At 34.3% G+C, this 20,676-nt stretch overlaps 1 protein-coding gene across 6 annotated transcripts in view; it reads left to right on the top strand.

Moving 5' to 3' along the window:
- Positions 1 to 20,676, top strand: part of CBLB (Cbl proto-oncogene B) — a 216,725-nt gene that overhangs the window by 158,079 nt on the left and 37,970 nt on the right. For 4 of the 6 annotated variants that reach the window (XM_082393084.1, XM_082393085.1, XM_082393086.1 and 1 more), the window contains exons 13-14: positions 6,777 to 6,871; positions 20,407 to 20,553. In XM_082393084.1, the coding sequence (XP_082249210.1) occupies positions 6,777 to 6,871; positions 20,407 to 20,553 (242 nt within the window). The remainder of the gene's footprint in view (positions 1 to 6,776; positions 6,872 to 20,406; positions 20,554 to 20,676) is intronic. The other 2 variants (XM_082393088.1, XM_082393089.1) reach the window with 1 other exon arrangement.

Genomic DNA, 20,676 nt, shown 5'->3' with positions numbered 1-20,676 from the left:
GTAATATTTAAGTGTTCCCATCTCTTTTGATCTTAAGTTGTTATTTTAGGGGAGTAGACTATTCCTTCAAAATAATAGTTTGTAGTTGGTGAGTTAATCAAGAAACAAAGAAGTGTGAAGAACGACATGTACTAAATTCCTGTATGTGTGTACACACATGCATGCACATGCACACGTGTGAAGGAAAACTCTGTATAAGATTTAATTATTAGTGATATTCTAGGGTAGCCAGGATAGCAAGAGTCAAAACTGTCTACTCAGGCACTCAAAACACAGGGGAAGAGTGGTGGTGGTTTGCCGTAACTCTTTGTTAGTGCCTTGTTGGTACCTGCAGGCTTTCATCTATTATAAATATGAAGATCTGTAAAGGTTTTCTTCAAGGTCAAGCAAAGGTGATGTAAATGGAAGAGAAAGCACTTATAAAAGCATTTTTATAATGTTCTCTGAAAATGGAGAGCTTATCTTCAAAAGTATGTTTCTACAACCTAGAATCTTGATCAGAAGGACCTGCCTTTTTTTTTTTTTCCAGTGATTTTTTTCTTCCCTTTAGTCTCTATTGCTTTTCATTCATACATGATCACACTTGCCTTAAGGAGAGTGTTCAGAAGAGCTCCGACATGAGTGGTTATATCTTAGCAACATATTACAATTTATTTCCTGAATGGACTTCAGAAATACTTAAAATATAATAATTATCTTAGGCAATTCATTGAAGACCTCTTGTTTCAGGGTTCTTCTTAGATAATATGTTATACAGTCTTAGCACTAAATACACCTGCCCTTCTAAGCCCTAGAATACAGGCTATTAATTTTTGTATGGATGGTGGTGGTTTTAAATTGGGGTTATAATTTCTTAGGTTATAGGTATGAAATTTTATTTTTATTATATTAACTATAGGTATGAAGTATTAGTAGTGATTTCAGTTATAAAGATTCCTTTACATGTTTTCTATGTGAAGTTTCATGTCCTGATCATTGATACATGTTAATATCCCAGAGAACATTGAGTAAAGTGCAAAATTTATGTCTTATTGAAAGCTGAATTTGTTTAGTTCCATCTAAATTAGGCTCATTAAAATTCATGAAGGTCTAATCTCATATGTTGTGTGTATTAGCATTGCAATGCGCTTATATTCTCAAAGTTAACTTCAAGTTACAACTAGATTAATATTTTAACCAAAATTAGACATCTAAGATTTCTCATTTCAGTATAGTTGTTTGACTTTTAAGGCAGATTATAAAGAAGGATTTATACATAATGTATTAAATGCTATAAAACAGACCATGTTTCCCCTTATTCTCCTCTTTTATTGTCTTTTGAAGGAAAAATGGGTCCACTTCAGTAGACCACAAGGTATATCACAACTGACATAAAGTAGAAAAAGCCCAATTCCTCTTCTTATTTTACTGTTGGGAGACTTAGAGGCTAGCTTCAACCGATGGAAGACTGCGTCCATCTAGGATCCTGTAATTCTCAGTCTCTGCATGATCCTGGGTTGGAGTTTGTTTCTTAACTTACGTCTCTGTAGTTCCTCAATCCAGATTGATTTAATTACATATTTGTATGCACTTTCTACATACAAGACTCTCCTAGTGTTCAGGATAACCAGAATCCCAATGTTCTCTCCCCTTACAAATTTAACAGAATGTTTTTATAGAAGAGGAACTGTTTAACTCCTTTAGGCAGAAGTAAAAATGATAAGGCAAACCTGATAGCTGCATTGTAACAAAACTAAAAATCTGATCAACATAAATCCACCAGGCTCTGGAATCAGACCTCAGTTTTACCTCCTGCTCTAGAATTCACTGGCTTTGTGGATGCAAGCAACTTACTACATCTATGCCCCCAATTCCACTTATCTCCCTTACTTTATGAAATGAAATAATAATAGGACCTAGTTTCTAGGAGAATAGTTACCCTCTAAATATCTAAGCCCCCATACCCCTTGGTTATGGAATAAAACCAAACTAGATGTGGAGTCTTAGTATAAGTTGTAACAGTTCATTTTCATTTAAAATAGTTGTCCTTATTTTTTTTTAATTTAAGACCCAAATCATTATCTCTTTCTCCCCTTCCTCTCTGCTCTTATTTAGCATAGTGCCTAATGAATACTCTGCAAACACTCAATAACTGGGTTGCTGAGTTATTACAGTTAGGTTGATGACAGAGGCGAAAGAGTATATGCATGCTGGGGTTGGAGGTGGGCGGGGTAGGGCAGGAAAGGGCTTGGAGGAAGAAGATCTCTATGGTACACTAGGAGCGTAAACAGTTCTTTTAATGTATTTTTCCAGCACTGGCCTTCAGCCAAAGGTAAAATGTAACTTTCTTGTTTAAAATAGGATTTTTTACTCTTTTAGAAAAGTAGTCATTTTCTATAGATAGATCACATATTCACAATAAGAGGGAGACAAGGGAGAAGGTTTGAAGAAGAAGGGGAAGTGATTTTGATTTAAAAAGACTTGTATATTAACGAAAATGTAAGTGTTACGATATAGTCTCACCCTCCATACCTAGTGTGTAGTCTTTAAAAATTTTTTTTTTAAATGTTATCATGGGAATAAAGGGTATAGGGATTTAGATACTTGGAGGCTGATGTGTTATCTTCACATAACCCGTCAGTCTCTCCAAATGTAAGCAAATACATTTTTGTGTCAAATAGTAACAACTATCGTTCAGACTTGTTTTCATTAAAGGAAATATCTCAAATTAAATATCATCTGCCCATTTTAAAGATAAGAAAACTGAGATGAGTGCTAAAAGTTTAACATTAAGTGTACATATGTAATACCATAAGGGGAATTCATGAAACTAAACATTCTATAAATAGGGTGAGGACTTGCTCCCCTTTGTTGTGTGTCCTCTGTCAGTGTGCCAGTTCCCGTCGCCCATTAGAACCATTTGCCCTTTTTATTTGCATCTTCCCTAGATAAATGGTAAGGGAAGCAAGGATAAATTAAATTCTAATTACTCTATTTGCTAACTGTAAAGAACTCTAAGGAAAAAAGCCCTCTAATTCATAATTAAAATGAAGTGTAAGAATTTTCTGTGACTTTCACTTACTCCCTTTTCTCTTCTCCCTCCCACCTAGCCTAATCAAGGTTAGCTAAGGTAATACTTTACTTTTTAACATGAACCTGAAAGCTAAGAGTTGTTAGGTTTATTTACCTTGTTTTATTTTATTGGTAAGAGATTTCTTTCCTATAGGACTGTTTCCATTCCCTCAAATTCTAGCCACATTATAAACCTGTTCCTTAATTAATACTTTGTTGGCTAGATATTTATTTATTGTTGTTGGTTTGTTTAATTATTTTATTGCACTAAAATGTTTTCAAATATCATTGGAGACTTGAAATGTTAACTCCTTACATCTAGATACTAACACTGTGTCCAACTATCTTTATTTGTTCCTCTTAAAAGATTAAGAATGCTACTGTTTCTTATGGGATAAAAATGATCTCTGACTTATGTTACTTCAAGTGACATTATTCTAAAATGACCTTGTGTACAATAATCTGTTGAAGATGTTGCTAGATAAATACATAGAATGATTCCTCTTTTTGAGATTGCGGCTTTTGCTATTTTGGTGGAGAGGCACATGTTTATAAGAATGAACTTAAACTTATCTATGAATCTCAGGTGTTGTCTTTCAGAAAGTAAGTCCTCTGTGTACACAGGTTTCATTTTTAATCTAATGTTGCTGAAGGATAAATTATAGCGATATTTTTGGTGTAGTGTATGTGTGGGCTTACATGTGTGGGATGGGGGAAGGGGGTTGTGTTTGGGGTTTTGTAATTAAAAATATTTTTCTTAATTGTGCTAAGATTATCACAATTGTGTTTGTTTTCCCTACATCTCAAGGGTCCCAAATGCTTTAACCTTAATTTTTAGACAATATCTGAATCATAAGAAGATATTTCAAACTTAAAAATTAGGATGAAATGTTATCTTGAGGCACGTGAAAAATATTAATCCAGGGTAACCTAGAGTAACCTAGAGTTTATAATAAACTTTGTGATAACTCAGATTATACTTCTTCCACAGGTAGTATAAATTCCCCTTAATGTATTCTTATTCCTTCAGCCTCTTTCAGTTAAATGAGTAGGATGTTCAAGACACTGTGGCAAATACAAAATGAATCAAGCACAGTCTAGTGAGGATGAGACAGGTATATAATTAAGGGATGAGGCATAGGAGAAGCATCCAGAATATATAATGCGGGATGCCCTAGGGGAAGAAATATTCCAATTGAGAGGCAGGGTAAAAGAAGGAATAAAGAAAGCTTCATGCAAGAGGGATCTGTAGACATTAAAAGATCAGTAGGTAGTGTTGTTGTAGACATGACAGGAAGGAATAGCATGGAGGTGGGAAGGTAAGCACAGTGCAGGAAGTCAATTTTGGACAGACTCTAGGGCATACAGAGAGAGTAAGTACGGTAGGTAGACCTATGGCAATATAAACTGAAAGCAGTTACGGAGTGGAGTGTCTCATATTCTATACTAAGTTATCTTTAACTTGGTAGACAAAAAAGAGCTTTGAAAACTTTTTTGGCAGAGGAATGATAGAATCAGAATATTTAAGTTGGTAGCATGTCCAATGGAATTGTGGTAAATTTGCAACAGTGAACTAGGAAGGCAGAAGAAAAAGATGTTTCCTTAGTTGAGAGTTTAAGAAGGCCTGAATCAGTGAGATTTCAGTGTGAACTGCTTCAGTTGATACTATCAATCTACACATTTGAGGAACTACTGTTTTCTCCTTTATGCAAAAGGCTTTGCAGATTTCCAGAGGACGTAAAATATTTATTTTTGGCTCAAAAAGTTGTGACTTACTGCAGTCTCTAAAGTAGTTGTAGATAAAATGATTTTGTCTAATGAAATGGATGCAGGTGGGAACATGGAGTTCAGAATGAAATAATCGTAAATCTTGTCATCCAGCCACTTTAGATGAACAGAAACATGAACGTCATTTTAGTACCTGCATTTTTAGGTCCTTTAGACACATGCACATATGTATAATGTAAGTCAGTCAGCAGTCAATGTTCATTTGAGCCCTACTGTGTGTAAAGCATTGAAGGAATGTCCTATAAAATGAGGAAATTAGAGTCTTTGTCCTGAAAAAGATTCATGTAGAACTAATACAACAGAAATTGTTATTCCCATAGCTCTCTTTTATTTTATAATTGCTGAAATTTTACTAGGTATTCAACAGTACATTAGATACTTGCTCCTATTAAAACAAATAATTGCATATAAACCCATATTACATTTCCCAGAATGAATTTTAAATGTGTTTATGACAGAAACATCAAGGAGATTTGATTGCAGAAATCATACATTGTATCCATTCTGGCAACAATTGCACAGGACTCAAATTAAGGATGACTTTAATATGCCCATTATACAGTGAGCACTTGCGGTTTGACACATGTATTTGTTGGTTAAAAGGGATTTTTTTATGTTAGAGGTTTTCATTGAACTATACAATAATTAATATCTACTGAGACATTTCTTTTCTCTAGCAAAATCGAAAAAACTCTGCCTTGTTCTGTTATTTGGTCCATAGTCAGAAACCCTAAGAGGTATTTTTGTCATAGTGTATCTCTAGTGTATTGAATCTAATGAGAAATCAAAGCTATAGCACAGGACTTATTTTTAGAGTGATACTTTAATGCTATAAAATTTATATTGTGTAGCTTTAAATTGCAAACATTGATATATTTCAAATGGATTATTTAAACATGTTCCTTTTCTTAAGTTGGTAGGGAAGGATATGGCCTTTTCCATTTTGCACTCTAAAGCTTCAACACCATTTTAGAACTGAGGGGTGAAAAAAGAAATTGGTAGGTCATTGATTGGGTTATCTAGAACTATTCAAGTTACATCACATCCTTTTTGCCAGAAATCAGCCTACACCTTTTAAATATGAACTAGTAAAGAGTTTGGGAAAGAGCTTCATGATAAAACCCTAATGATTAAAGGTCTTAAAATATGTTTAATCTGTCTTTGCAAAGTTACTCTTTTTTTCTTTTAAGTTGCTTTCATCGCAAGTTGTTGGATTAGTTAAGAGCAGTTATTCAGACAGTTCCCATATGTAACTGAGCAATCTGGAAACCAGAATTTCCGAATTCTGAGTAAACACTGGCTCTCTATGGTACCTTATGAGCAAGGTAACAATTTTGGTTTGTGTTGTTCACACACCAAAAATTATGTTTAAAATTGCTTGCACTCTGAAAGCCAGACCAGGTCTCTAGTTACCAGCAGTGCTGAAGCTTCAGCCTTGAAAGAACAAAGGCATTTCTGATTATACTCATGTATTGTTTTATCAAGAAGTTTAGAAATGTTCTGTTAACCCCAGAGAGATATCATTTAGAACACTTTTATTTGGGAGGAATTGAAATAAGAATTGCACCAGTGCTGCTTTTTTCTTTATTGAATCCTTACAGAGAATGCTAACTTTTCAATAAAAACTGATCATGTTTGGGGACTTTTACTATTTATCTAGCTATCTATAGATTTATAAAAATTATAGCATCTCCTCTCAATATGTTTAAGAATCAGGTTTTATTTTATTTTTTCACATAAAAAATGGTGCTACTTTCGGGTGGCGGTAAATAATCACTATGGTGCTCCTAACTCCTAAGTATATTATATGATATTTCACTTGTTCAAATAAACTGAAATTATATATTCTCTTCAAAATTATAGATTGTCTAAGAACTGCTATTGTTTTAAGGTCCTCCAGAAGTTAAATTCTAAACTAACCCTTTGATTTCCTTTAGGTCTTTTCCAATGGTCACCTGGGAAGTGAAGAATATGATGTTCCTCCCCGGCTTTCTCCTCCCCCTCCAGCTGCCACCCTTCTCCCCAGCATCAAGTGAGTTTTACTGAATTTGGAGATCAACTGTCCATGCATAAAGTTGTTATAAAGAGTGGTTTTGAGGTTCTCAGTACAGAAAGTACAGGGGTGAATATGCATCAATAAAAATGAAACAGCTGGATTTTTAAACTAAAGTACCAGAAATCGAGATCCTTTCTGATTCTTTGCTGATAACTACAGCATTTTTGAGACTTACCTACACTCTGAGATTACACATAAAGCAACAGAGAAAAAGCTAAGTCTTCCCTGCCTCCAAGAAGAGGCTCAAGTAGCACAATGAGCTCTCCTTTCCAATTCATGTCTCTTCCTTAGAGGTATCACATTTATCCCACTACCCAGTTTGACATCATAAAATAATCTTTGGTTCCTCCAGTTTTCTCATGTCTCAAATCCATTCCGCCACTAAGTCCTGTTGATTGTTCTTTTAAAGTTTTTCATATTCAGCTAATCTTCCCCATTGCCCTGATTCTGGCTTATAACGGGACAACTGAAAGAGCCTTCTACCTGATCATATGATATGATCTCAGAATGGAATATCAATGGATTTTAAAGCTAGAAAAATGAGTTAAACTAGGTGTCTCATTTGAAAAAATGGGGACACAAGAAGCATATCAGACAGTTAAGGGATAGTGTCTATCCAAATCAAACCTGGATAAAACCAAGTCTCCTGATGGCCATTTTCCTACTCTATATTAAATCAGGCTGCCTGTCTTTCCTCCAGTATATTTTATTCAGGTAGCTGATTTAAATTCTGCTTTCCCCAGATCACTTTCCTACTCAAAGCCCAACATGTTTCTTTCTTTCCTTCTAAATTAATTCTGTGCTCTCCTGCTATCCACAGAATTTTACCCAATTAAAATATCGTTCAGGAATTCCTAATGCTTGCCCTCTAATCTTGTCTTGATTTTTTTTCTGGTTTTATGAGTCTTTCATGCTGTTCCCTTCTGTGCACCAAGTTTTCAGAATCTTTATTCTAAAGATCCATGTCTCAGGCTCTATTTCTGTATGAAAACTTCTGTGACTTCAGTCATAATGATGGTAATAAGACTGATTCTCTTCCTCCTCCTAGAGTTTATTTTCTACACATTTAATTATGTACTTTGCTCTACTGTTTTCTAATACTAAAGTGCCTCTCCACATTAAAAAGATTATAAGGTTTTAAGGGCAAAACCCTTTTCTCGGAATCTCTGCTTCTCCCTTAACACCTTACTATGTTTGCTGTTTAATGGTATACTGATAGCACTTGGTTGCTTGGTGGATTGACTTTATCATCTGCTAAGATCCTCATTTCTAACTGAAAGTCTTAGAGCATCTTCACTCCTTCCTCTGCTGGTCACTGGATGCAAAAGAACGATAAGCTAGATACCAGCTCCCAAGAAATTTACCATCTACTTTAAAATAAAGTTAACGTACATGAAATCACAAGAGAACATTAGCCACTAAACTGTATGCATCTAGCTTGTTAGTTTTTATATAAGCTTGGAGAATAGACTATTATAGACTTTGTAAGTCAAGGATGTCTTGTAGAGAGGATGGAAATTTCCTGAGTCATGGAGGATGGGCACAGTTGGGAAGGGGTGTGCATGAGAAAAAGCATGAGTGTGAAATTTGACATCATTTAGGGGGCAGTGGGAAACTAAGCATTGGACCATTCTTTAGTGGCCACTTTTCTTGGAGCTGCCAGATATGTAGCAGACATAGAAGTCAGAAGCAAATATATATATTCTGTGTAGTAGGTTGTACATCACTAATAACATATGATATTGTAGCACCAAATGAACTCTGGATATTTGTATATGTAATTAAAACATCTAAGCTCAATTACCTCTAATTCAGAGAACATCAAAAAACAAAGTACATGAAATCTTGCTAATTGGAGATTAAAATTTTACATTCTGTTTATTAAATTCATATTGGCAAGTGGGATAAAAGGCAGAGGTTACCATTTGCTTCATTTATGTTTAGTATTAACTGCTTGTTTTTCTATAAATAAAGAACAACAAATTCATAGTAAAATGCCTTTTATTGATATTTTTCTAACACTTCAGTTTGTATGTGTACCTGGATATACTTTCACCCCATTTACTCTTGATTTTTTTCCCTCAAACAATGCAGTTGCTTTACTTAACCAGAGAAATACTTTAACAATGCATCCTTAACAGCAAATTAGTTTTCTATTTGGCATGCTGCAAATTAACCATAGTTAAAATTACAAGTGCTGGCTTTTAATGGCATGTTTATCTCTCCATTTTGTTTTTTATTCTGACATATAGGTAGCAGTTATTCATTGTAGAAAATATGGAACATATATAAAATAAAGAAAAAAATTAAACAAATACATAAATATAAGCATTTACATACCCCAAATATCAATGCCCAGAGTTTTTTGGGGTTTTTTTTGTTTTTCTTGAATTTTTGAATTTTATTTATTTTTTTATACTGCAGGTTCTTATTAGTTATCCATTTTATACACATCAGTGTATACATGTCAATCCCAATCGCCCAATTCATCCCACCCCCACCTCCACCCCACCGCGATTTTCCCCCCTTGATGTCCGTACATTTGTTCTCTACATCTGTGTCTCAATTTCTGCCCTGCAAACCGGTTCATCTATACCATTTTTCTAGGTTCCACATACATGCATTAATATACGATATTTGTTTTTCTCTTTCTGATTTACTTCACTCTGTATGACAGTCTCTAGATCCATCCACGTCTCTACAAATGACCCAATTTCGTTCCTTTTTATGGCTGAGTAATATTCCATTGTATATATGTACCACATCCTCTTTATCCATTCGTCTCTCGATGGGCATTTAGGTTGCTTACATGTCCTGGCTATTGTAAATAGTGCTGCAGTGAACATTGGGGTGCATGTGTCTTTTTGAATTATGGTTTTCTCTGGGTATATGCCCAGTAGTGGGATTGCTGGATCATGTGGTAATTCTATTTTTAGTTTTTTAAGGAACCTCCATACTGTTCTCCATAGTGGCTGTATCAATTTACATTCCCACCAACAGTGCAAGAGGGTTCCCTTTTCTCCACACCCTCTCCAGCATTTGTTGTTTGTAGATTTTCTGATGATGCCCATTCTAACTGGTGTGGGGTGGTACCTCATTGTAGTTTTGATTTGCATTTCTCTAATAATTAGTGATGTTGAGCAGCTTTTCACTTGCTTCTTGGCCATCTGTATGTCTTCTTTGGAGAAATGTCTATTTAGGTCTTCTGTCCATTTTTGGATTGGGTTGTTTTTTTAATATTGAGCTGCATGAGCTGTTTATATATTTTGGAGATTAATCCTTTTTCCGTTGATTCGTTTGCAAATATTTTCTCCCATTCTGAGGGTTGTCTTTTCGTCTTGTTTATGGTTTCCTTTGCTGTGCAAAAGCTTTGAAGTTTCATTAGGTCCCATTTGTTTATTTTTGTTTTTATTTCCATTACTCTAGGAGGTGGATCAAAAAAGATCTTGCTGTGATTTATGGCAAAGAGTGTTCTTCCTGTGTTTTCCTCTAAGAGTTTTATAGTGTCCAGTCTTACATTTAGGTCTCTAATCCATTTTGAGTTTATTTTTGTGTATGGTGTTAGGGAGTATTCTAATTTCATTCTTTTACATGTAGCTGTCCAGTTTTCCCCCAGAGTTTTAACATTCTGACTTTCTTTTCTTTTTAGACTTTTTTTTTTTACATGATTTAGATTACATTGTAGAGATAATTTCATGCTCTCCTTTGTCACTTAATATTTTAATAAGCATTTTTCTTAATCATTTATGCTGTACTGTATTTATCATGGAACCAGCATGGAATTCTGAAGTGACCATTAAAATAAAATCAGACTTGGTCCCAGACGTGACTCCAATATTAATATTTGTCTGTCTTTGAACAAGGTAACTTCTCTGGGCCTCACTTTCTCCATCTGATAAATGAAGGGATCTGTTTATCTTAAATGACCTCTAAAATCCTCTTGAGCCTCAACCTTTTAGGTTCCATGCAATTTTTTTTAAGGGGTACTCATCTGTAGTATTAATTACATATGAATACTTGGCAACTTGAATGCTCATTTATAATTGGTTGGTTGCATCCCATTTTTGAAGCCAGTATAACTTAGGATTACTGCTCTGGGTTTTTTGTTTGTTTTGTTTTTTTGTTTTGTCTACTTCAGCTTCATTAGAGTGTATAACCAGAGTACAATGAGAATAGATCTTCAGCTCTGGAGGGGCATAGAATACAGGTCTTAGCAAAATGTCACTCAGGGAAATAGGGATGTCGGATGTTCAAGTGTATCGTTTCTATGTTAGCGTCTTAGTACATGTTTCAAAATTAGGCCAAAGCAAAATAACAGATTGCTACCCAACATAGACTTTGATAGTTTTCACAAATGTTGAGAGCCCCAGTGTTGAATTCAGTAATGTCAAAGCTAATATTTACCTTTAAAGCTATACTGTGTTGTTATTAATATTTACTGAAGTGTAATTGTTAAATTATTTGATGTTGCTCTGATTCCCATTAAATTGATGGAAGAGGCTACTCTGTGATAGTGTTTTCTTTCTTGTAAAACAGTATGACTGCAATTATATGACTTTTATTGTGTAATTTATCTGGAGACCTAGAAGAATATAGAATTTATTTTAAAAATATATTCTGTCGTAAAAGTAAGCTGAAACTGTACTAGTGCATATAGGTTTACTTATTTTTTTTCCTAAATGGCTTCTACTTAAGATGATTGACACTTTGCTATAAATATAAATTCTTAAAAGCTTGAAATACGGGTAATCATAATTTTTTAGGGGAAGAATGAAAAAATCTATGTGGATTATTTTTATTGTAGTGTCAATTTTTACTAAATTATATTTATCTTGAAATAAGTTGATTTTTCAAAATTAAACTAAATGAAACCTGAAACAGTTAAAAATATTTATTTTACTTAACACAAGATATTGGCCAATAAGCAAAGGAATTACTGTAATAATGGAATAATTACTTCAGGTAAGATAATGTTCTGGAATGCTGAGGAATGTCATTTTTTAGAAGAATATTTTTCTTGTTCCTTGTCTTTTAGAAATGGACCTTTTGTACTTTTGACATATTAAACTTTCTTACGTGTGAATCATTATTACTTAATATTTTTGTAAAAAGGGTTTTTTGTTGTTGGAGGTGGTGGTGTTGATCGTTGTTACAGATTTTTTCTAAACAGATAAGGTGCTGATAGTTTAAGCTCAGTGAATAGAGTATCCAGGTTTTGCCTAACTATCCTATTTTCTTTTTTTTTTTATTATTATTTTATTTTATTTTATTTTATTTTTTTCCACACACACACACACACACACACACACACACTGTATTTTATTTTTACAAGAGATAAATAACTATCCTATTTTCATTCAGTTGCATACTGACGGGAGAGTCAGAGTGAACAAGATAAAATCCCATCCTCATTGGAATTTGTGCTCTAGTTAAGGAGAACAGCAAGTAAACACATAACCATAGTATATTGTCAGGTAGTGGTAAGTGCTAGAAGGAAAAATAAAGCAGGGAGGTTTATACTTTAGATGAGGTCATCAGGAAAGGTAATATTGAACAGAAACCTGAAAGAAGGGAGCAAGCCATGAGACTGCCTGGGTGAAGAGCATAAAAGCTAGACAGTGAGGCAAGTGAATCCCTTTGGCATATCTGGAGAACAGCAAGAGGGACAGTAGGGCTGGGGTTGAATAAGGTATATAGGAGCTAAATCATATATTGCCTTTAAGGCCATGATAAGAACTTTGGTTTGGTTAGTTTTAGGAACCATCGAAGGTTTTGATCAACATGATGACATAATGCTGGTTTGTGTTTTTAAAGAGGGTCACTGGCTGCTACGTGAATTGTCTTTAGGACAGCTGAAGTGAGACCAATGGAGAGTGTAGTCGTGTGATGTGGTGAACCAGTAAGAGGTGGTCAGGGCTTTGGGATGATGGCGATGGAGTTATACAGTCCACTTTGGGTTGTATTTTGATCCAACAAACAGTACCTGTTAATAAATCAGATGTCTGTGAGGTACAATAAATCAGGGATGATTGATTCTTATATAGGTTTTTGCTTAAAGAAACTGGGTGAATGGGTTGGTGCCATTTACCAGAGGGAGGGAAATTGGAGAAGGAGCAGGTGTGGGAATGGGGCAGGGGTGGTAAAATTAAGAGTTAAGGATCTGTTGAGTTTCAGTGCCGATTACACACACATCCAAATAGTGATGTTGAGGGGACAGTTGGACATACCATCTAAGCTTTCACCTTTATATTATATTCAAGTAAATACTTCAGTAGGTACTATTTAAAGCTGATAAAATCATTTCTACATGACCAGTGCCCAAATTTAATTAGATTTGTTATACTCTTAGACATATAAATGTAATCCTAGAAGTTTTTTTTTCTAATATTGGAACTTATATATGAAAATATCACCTTAAAAAACTATATCATTTACCCCTGAAATGTTGATATTGTAGAATACGTATTTAGAACATTTCTGTGTAGTAAAAATTATAATAAACATTATCTATTATTATCATAATCTAAAACAAACTAGAAATGTGGATTTGTGAATGCAGCCGCAACTACTGCCACCTTCCAGTGAGTGATCTAAGAGGTCCACACCGCCAAACAGCATCAGCATCTGTGCCTGCGTGTGTGTATGTGAGAGTGGTTGTTTTTAAATAAATAGTGGCCAAAATGGTCTGTAGATAGAAAGGTGCAAAAGACAAAACAAGACCAATTTGACTGAAATGGTGGTCAGATCCTTGGGAGAAGGGAAGTTTTGTTTTGTTTTGCTTTGTTTTTGACTGGGGAGTGAAAAACAGAAAGAAGAGAAAAAAGCACTGTGCCACAGGAGCTATTAAAGCAAACATCACATTGTAATTTTTAAAAACTTAAGAGAAAGAAGCTTGATGAAAATTTTTCATCTTATATACTGTGCACACCAGGCTTCATTGTTTATGCTTAATGGCAAAAGAGCAGGGAAACATGTTCTGTTATTGTTCACCTGAGGATTTGTATAGACAATACACACTTCAGTTTTACATTAATTCTGTTTATGTTCAATGATAAGAAATTAATTTCATTGATTTAAAGAAAATATGGTAGAGAACTTTAAATGGAAGATCCAGCTGTAATTAAGAGCTACTCTTTTCTTAACCCTAGTGAATGAACAGTGATGCTCTTTTGTTAATTTTTGAACCAGCTTTCATTCAAACACCTTAAAATATTTTCAAGGTTTGCCAAGATGTTGCACTAGTTTTGTTTGTTTTACCTTGGGTAGATAGAAAGGTGAACTAATATTGAAGATGGCAGTCCTTTGTAAGTTACAATTGACATGATGTGTATGGGATAGTGTGGGATGGGTCCATCTTTTCAATTTATTCATTATGATCACTATGGCATTCTTCTCTCATTGTGTATCATGTTTGTGCATTTGGTTTTGACCTATTGATGTGACTCAGTATTTGAAACTCAGACTTTATTTTTTCTGCACATTCTTATTGATTTATAAATTTTGTTCAAATCTCCCGTGGAGCAGCTTGACCATCCTAACGTAGGTTTTCTAATGTTTTGTGGTGAATCCCTAGAACCTGTTTGTGGACGCACTGATGACAAGAATTGAGGGCTGCAAGCATATCATTTTAAACTAGTCTCAACAGAAAGAGAAATAGTGTGTGGAAAGGGTACAAAATAAATACTATGGGTATTATTTTTCTCCTTTTTATTTTAGTATTATAATTTCTAAATTCAGATAGAATTGTAATCCCTCTCTCATCATTTGTAGGAAAATGGCATTTGGCGGATGGCTATAATCTGGGTGCAGGAATGCCACTAATTCCACTAATCTTTCATTTTCTCTGACTAAAATCTAAGATGAATACTGATACTAACACTAATCCCAGTAGTCTGACAAATCTGTTACTTGTAATTTACCATACAACTGATTTATGATCACAAATAATTAGGTAGCCTTACACAGAATTGTGAGCCATTGGATTCTATTTAAATATGCAATCTAAATTATATTCCTTATACTGTCTCTTTTTTGTCCCATAGAGGCATAATTTGCCATATATTCTCCACTTCTCCATGAACATATTGATCTGTTCATAGAAAATGCATAGGGTTAGAATGAGATTCTATTTTCACATTAAGTGAGAGCATCTTGACATATTCCACCATCATATTCAAGCATTCCTTGTTTCTGTCCACATTTCTCTGTAGGCTCAAATAGAATTAGGTAAGTGATTTGAAGGCCACTAGGGATATTAAGCATATTTGTTTGTGAAAGATGCTTATCTGCCGTATCTTAAATGAGTTAAAATGAATTTTTAACCTTAAAATGAAAATTTTCCAGTTGTTAAATTAAAGCATAATTTTCATACAGTAAAATTCGCCCTGCTTTATTAATGTACAGTTTTGTGAGTTTTGGCAAATGCACTGTCATGTATTCACTACCACTGTCAAGATACAGAACAGTTCCTTCACTCCAAAAACACCCCCCAGGCCTGTGTCAGTTTCTCCCGTTACCCTAAACCCTTGGAAATTATCAATCTGATTTGTGTCCACATAATTTTGCTTTTTCCCAAAGGTCATATAAATAGAATCATATAGTATAGAGCCTTTTGAGTTTGGGTTCTTTCTATTAGCACAATGAATTTGAGATTCATCCAGGTTGTCAAGAGTATCAATAGTTTGTTCCTTTTTTATTGCTCAGAGTATGTATTCCATTGTAAAACACACTATGGTTTGTTTATCCATCCCTCTACTAAGGGACATTTGGGTTGTGTCCAGTTATTGGCGATTATAAGTATTTAATTATAAGCCACATTTAATATCACCGTGAAGTCTTTAATGTTCAACATGTATTGGAAAATCAGATTCTCAAAAAAAAATGAGTTTCCTCAACATCTGTCTTTTTGATTTCTAAAGCAGTTCCCTAAAAGTGTTAGAAATGAATATTGGCCTTGAATAAGTTAACTTAAAAATTAACTTCAAATTTATTTCTCCAGCTTAAAAACAAGTCAGTGAAAACTATACTTAAAGTATAAACTATACTTAAACTATAAGTGAAAACTTAAAATTAAAGCTTATATTCAGCCTAATAATATACCACACTGATTCTTCTGGATGTCATGAAAGAATCGTCAAAATTAGTATGTATATTTATAAAACCCACTCTTGAGATGCTGGGGAAATGGCTTACAGGTGGCACATGGGCAATCCTCATTTCAAATACAGCTAGATTTTGTGTTACCACTTCTCTGGGCTATGATTTCTCGAAGTTGGGTGTTTTGCCTGTTAGGATAGTTAGTACAAGAAATATGGACTAATGTATATGGCAGGCTCTGAAGATTCGGTTTTAGTAAAAGATTTTTCAAAACCTTGCTTTCAGAGATTATTAAATAAGATTTTACATGTAGAAGGCAAGCAAAATAATATATTTAAAATATTTTTCTACATTATGAAAGTATCCTAAAAATGATTTTCTTTCCCGTAACAGTTTGGTCATGTATTTCTCTAATAGCCTCTCGTTCTTTTTGTCTAAAAGCTGTGAGTGCTTCGTGGGACACACACCGTGCCAGGCCTTGGCTGACTCAGGGTCTGCCCTTAAGCATTTTCCAATTAGACAGAAATAGAAGAAAGACATAGATGAATATATAGAAAACACAATGTCAATGTATGAACACTTAACCAAATACATATAAAAGATTAAAGTTCAAAGAAAACTACTGTTTTGTGGGACGTCACAGGAGGTTCATCTATAGACAGTAAAGATGGATATTTCTACTTTGCTTTATTTCTGGAAAAGTTGAACTAGTCAAGGTATCAGGAATTGCTCAAATGAAGGAAAGAAAAGTACTTGGCAAGGGTGATGTTTGAGGTATGTTATGTAGGAAAAGCCAGTGGGATATGCAGAAGGTCACCCCTCTGATGATATGCCTCTCACACCAGGAATGTAGAAGGCTGTAGAGGATTGTATCTGTGAGCCTTCAGCTTCAAAATGCAAAAATCACTAATTAAGAAGAGCATTAGAAAATATATTCTTGGTTTGTTTCAAGTGTGCACATACAGATAGTGGATGTATTCCTCATTAAAGTTTAAATAACACACATTGAATTTAACAAGAGGCAAAGGCTGTGGGGAGGATGGCTGTGTATCTTTAAGACTATGTGTCCTTGTGCATTACCAGTGTATTAATTCAGGAATGACAGCCGCAGTGCAGAACACTCTGTGAATGTCTGATGATAATATAAAGGGAATGAAGTACTGGTGTAAATGGTAGGATGGTTTACTTAGCAGTTTTAACGTGGAACCAGCCAAATAAAATTGATCTATTTTATTCCTCTGGTATCCTAAAAATTTCCCATGAGCTAAATCAATGACTGAACATTTTCCTATGTCCCGTGAGATATTTTCGCCACTACCAAAAGTAAACATACATGATTGCTAATGAAAATTCTTTATTTTTACCACGTATCTAGTTGCAAGTAAAACTGAACCTACTTTTTGAATGAGTCTGTGAAGGGAAAAAGAAATCCCGCATGTAATTACAAATAATGTAATTATTTAAATAAATTGAGATTTCTCTTTTGGTATTTTATATACAAATTCTTCATCTATTTGTACCTTCCTCATTTATTTTTTTTTTATTAAGACGTTATTTTTTTAGAGCCATTTTAGATTCATAGCAATATTGAGGAGAAGGTACAGATATTTCCATATATCCCTGGCTCCCACACATGCCTAGCTTTCCTCATTTTCACCATCCTCCACCATAGTGGTACATTTGTTAAAAATGATGAACCTACATTTATACATAACCACCCAAAGTTCATAGTTTACATTCCCTTTTTTACATGATAGAAATTGCTTTTACTTTTCCCTTCAGAATTGAATAAGATCAATTTTGTACAAAAATTTATATAATATTGAATAAAGTCACTGGAATGATATTCTTATAAATTGGCTTATTTTAACTAGAATATTATACTAATATAAAAAGTTTGCATTAAAAATATAATAAGATAAAATATGACTCTTTAGAACTTTATTAAAATGGTGATAAGCAAGATATCCAGGCATTTTTTTCAGATTTAGATACGCAACAAATGCCACTCGAAGACTTTCTTCACTTCTAGTATAATTCACTAAAATCCATTTAAGCTAATTACCTGCGGCTAGTAAGTTTTAGCAGTAAGCCCCTATAATTCCATAAAATGTTAGATAAGCTTTGCTTTTCATTTTCTTCAGGATACTCCATCTGTTGATTTGCAGCAAAGCTAAAGAGTAGGGGGAAATTACCCTGATTAAATTCTTTATCATTGAAGATAAAATATAGAATCAGCCAGAACAAATGTGATTTCAAAAATCATCCATTCTTGTGTCATAGTGCAGTGCTTCTTTGAAAACTCTTAAATCTTTGGAACTAAGCTGCACCAGGCAGATAGAACACTCCTGACATGGATGTGGTTGTTGAATACTTGGTCAGTAAGTCTTTTTCTTTTTTCTTTTTTTTTTTTTTTTAAAAGATACCCTTGTTTTTTATTTATTTTTATTTTTGGTTGCGTTGAGTCTTCGTTTCTGTGCGAGGGCTTTCTCTAGTTGTGGCAAGTGGGGGCCACTCTTCATCGCAGTGCGTGGGCCTCTCGCTATCGCGGCCTCTCTTGTTGCGGAGCACAGGCTCCAGATGCGCAGGCTCAGTAGTTGTGGCTCACGGGCCCAGTTGCTCCGCGGCACGTGGGATCTTCCCAGACCAGGGCTCGAACCCGTGTCCCCTGCATTGGCAGGCAGATTCTCAACCACTGCGCCACCAGGGAAGCCCAGTGTTTTTCTTTTATACAGTATATGCTTAAATTGCAAAGGAAAAAAATTCCTTGTACATGACAGTATAGTAGGACATAGAAAGGATGTGTATTTTTCTTATTTCTTTTGCTAACAGAACCCACTCTGGCCCTTGATTTAGCTAAATTTATATCCATGTTTATAAGAATTTATGGAAAGGTAATGTTTGAAATCCCTGCTCTAATTCCCATCAAATCACCATTTTGCAGTCCGTGTACTCACTGGCCTTCATTTGGGATGTACATCTTCCAAGGTTACACCATAGTAGGTGTAACCCTTAAGTTATTAATAAGGTTATTAGATTGTGCTCTGGGTGGTGACAGTGGACTTTCTGTCACTGTATCACTGTGCTTTCATTTCACCTTATACTGTCATTTGAATTCCAAGGTCGCTCAAACAGAATTCAAAAATCGGTATTGAAAAAGTCTTCAAAGACGGATAAAAACACACTTTTGAAAAATCTTAGGAGAGATTTTTTTCTTTCATCTCTGAACTTCCTAGAGACTCAGATATATAGTTGAAATTTGAAAACCTTTAGGTTTTTCAAAATGTCTTCTTGCAGTGGGCACAGAGAAAAGCCCTTAAAGTTGTTTTCATTCGAACTAGTTAGGAGAAATAAAAATGAAAAAGTTATTTCAGTCTTGATGGTTCATATACCAAAGGCCTCTTGCTCCCTCTACAGAAGGTGCTTCAAAATTGCAGTCACAAAGATTAAAAAAAAAAAATTTAACGAAACAGATTTGTCTTGAGGTTCATGATTTAAAAAAAGGTTTGGATCCGTATGTACCTCCAGTGTCCTGCAAACAGGTTGGTTGTCCTAAAGTTGGTCAGGGTAGGTTTGTGTGTTTCTACTTTGGTGTTTCTCACTGGCGTCAGCTTAGGATAAACTCCATTAGCAACAACTGTTAAAAAAAAAAAAAGTACGTTTTTGTTGTTTTGTTATTAATTGGCTTTGTCTGTTTACTCAATGGATGAGTAAAATGCTTGGGAATTTCTTTTGATATTAGGTAATTGTTTTACATATTTGCATTCTTTTTTACTTAGCCAGGGAATTTAAGCCATAAAAATAATGGCCTCTACCTTAAAGACTTATAAAGTTCTCTTATTATCTACTTCTAATTGTTCCAGTCATTTTTAGATCTTTGTTAATTTTTGTCCCAACAACAACTATCTGAATTGTAACTTCACAGGAGAAAGAATTGTTTCACTTAATTAAACTGGATTTTTTCAACTATAAGTAATATTCACGAGAGACAGTTGAACTTTCTATAAATACTTCATTAATATATAGAATAACCTTGCATATATATCATCTTAATTTACCAATTTAAGTTAAATAAGAACAAAATGTTAATATTTTAATAGCTTTGGTGTAAATAATTTTATGCATTCACTTACAACTCCAGGACCTTTTTATTTTGTTTGACAGGTTACTAGTTTCTCTTATTGTGCCATTTTAAAATTATAAGTATGAAAACTCTTATTTCATCAAGAGTTTTAAAAATCCTTTTCATTTGTATTTAGTATAAGAACAGCCCTTCTGATGTTACCCTGTAATTGAAAAACACAATTGAACACAAGTGACAAAGTAGTTTCTTTGATTTGAATATGTCACATCAGACTTGCCTGTCCTGAATTATTATGCTAAAACTAGACTGGATTTTTTTTTCCCTCTGGTAGGTGTACTGGTCCATTAGCAAATTCCCTTTCAGAGAAAACAAGAGATCCAGTAGAGGAAGATGACGATGAATACAAGATTCCTTCATCCCATCCTGTTTCCCTGAATTCACAACCATCTCATTGTCATAATGTAAAACCTCCTCCTAGGTAAGAATATGGGCCATTTTTTATCACCTCACGTCTGCAGTAAGCATTATCATTTATGGCATTTGTTTTTAAACAACTGAATCACATCTGTTTAATAAAAACCCTTGATTTCTTGCTCAAAGC

The sequence above is a fragment of the Balaenoptera borealis genome (assembly GCF_965194805.1).
Source record: "Balaenoptera borealis genome assembly, chromosome: 5".
NCBI lineage: Eukaryota > Metazoa > Chordata > Mammalia > Artiodactyla > Balaenopteridae > Balaenoptera > Balaenoptera borealis.
This window is presented reverse-complemented; position numbering and strand designations above follow the sequence as displayed.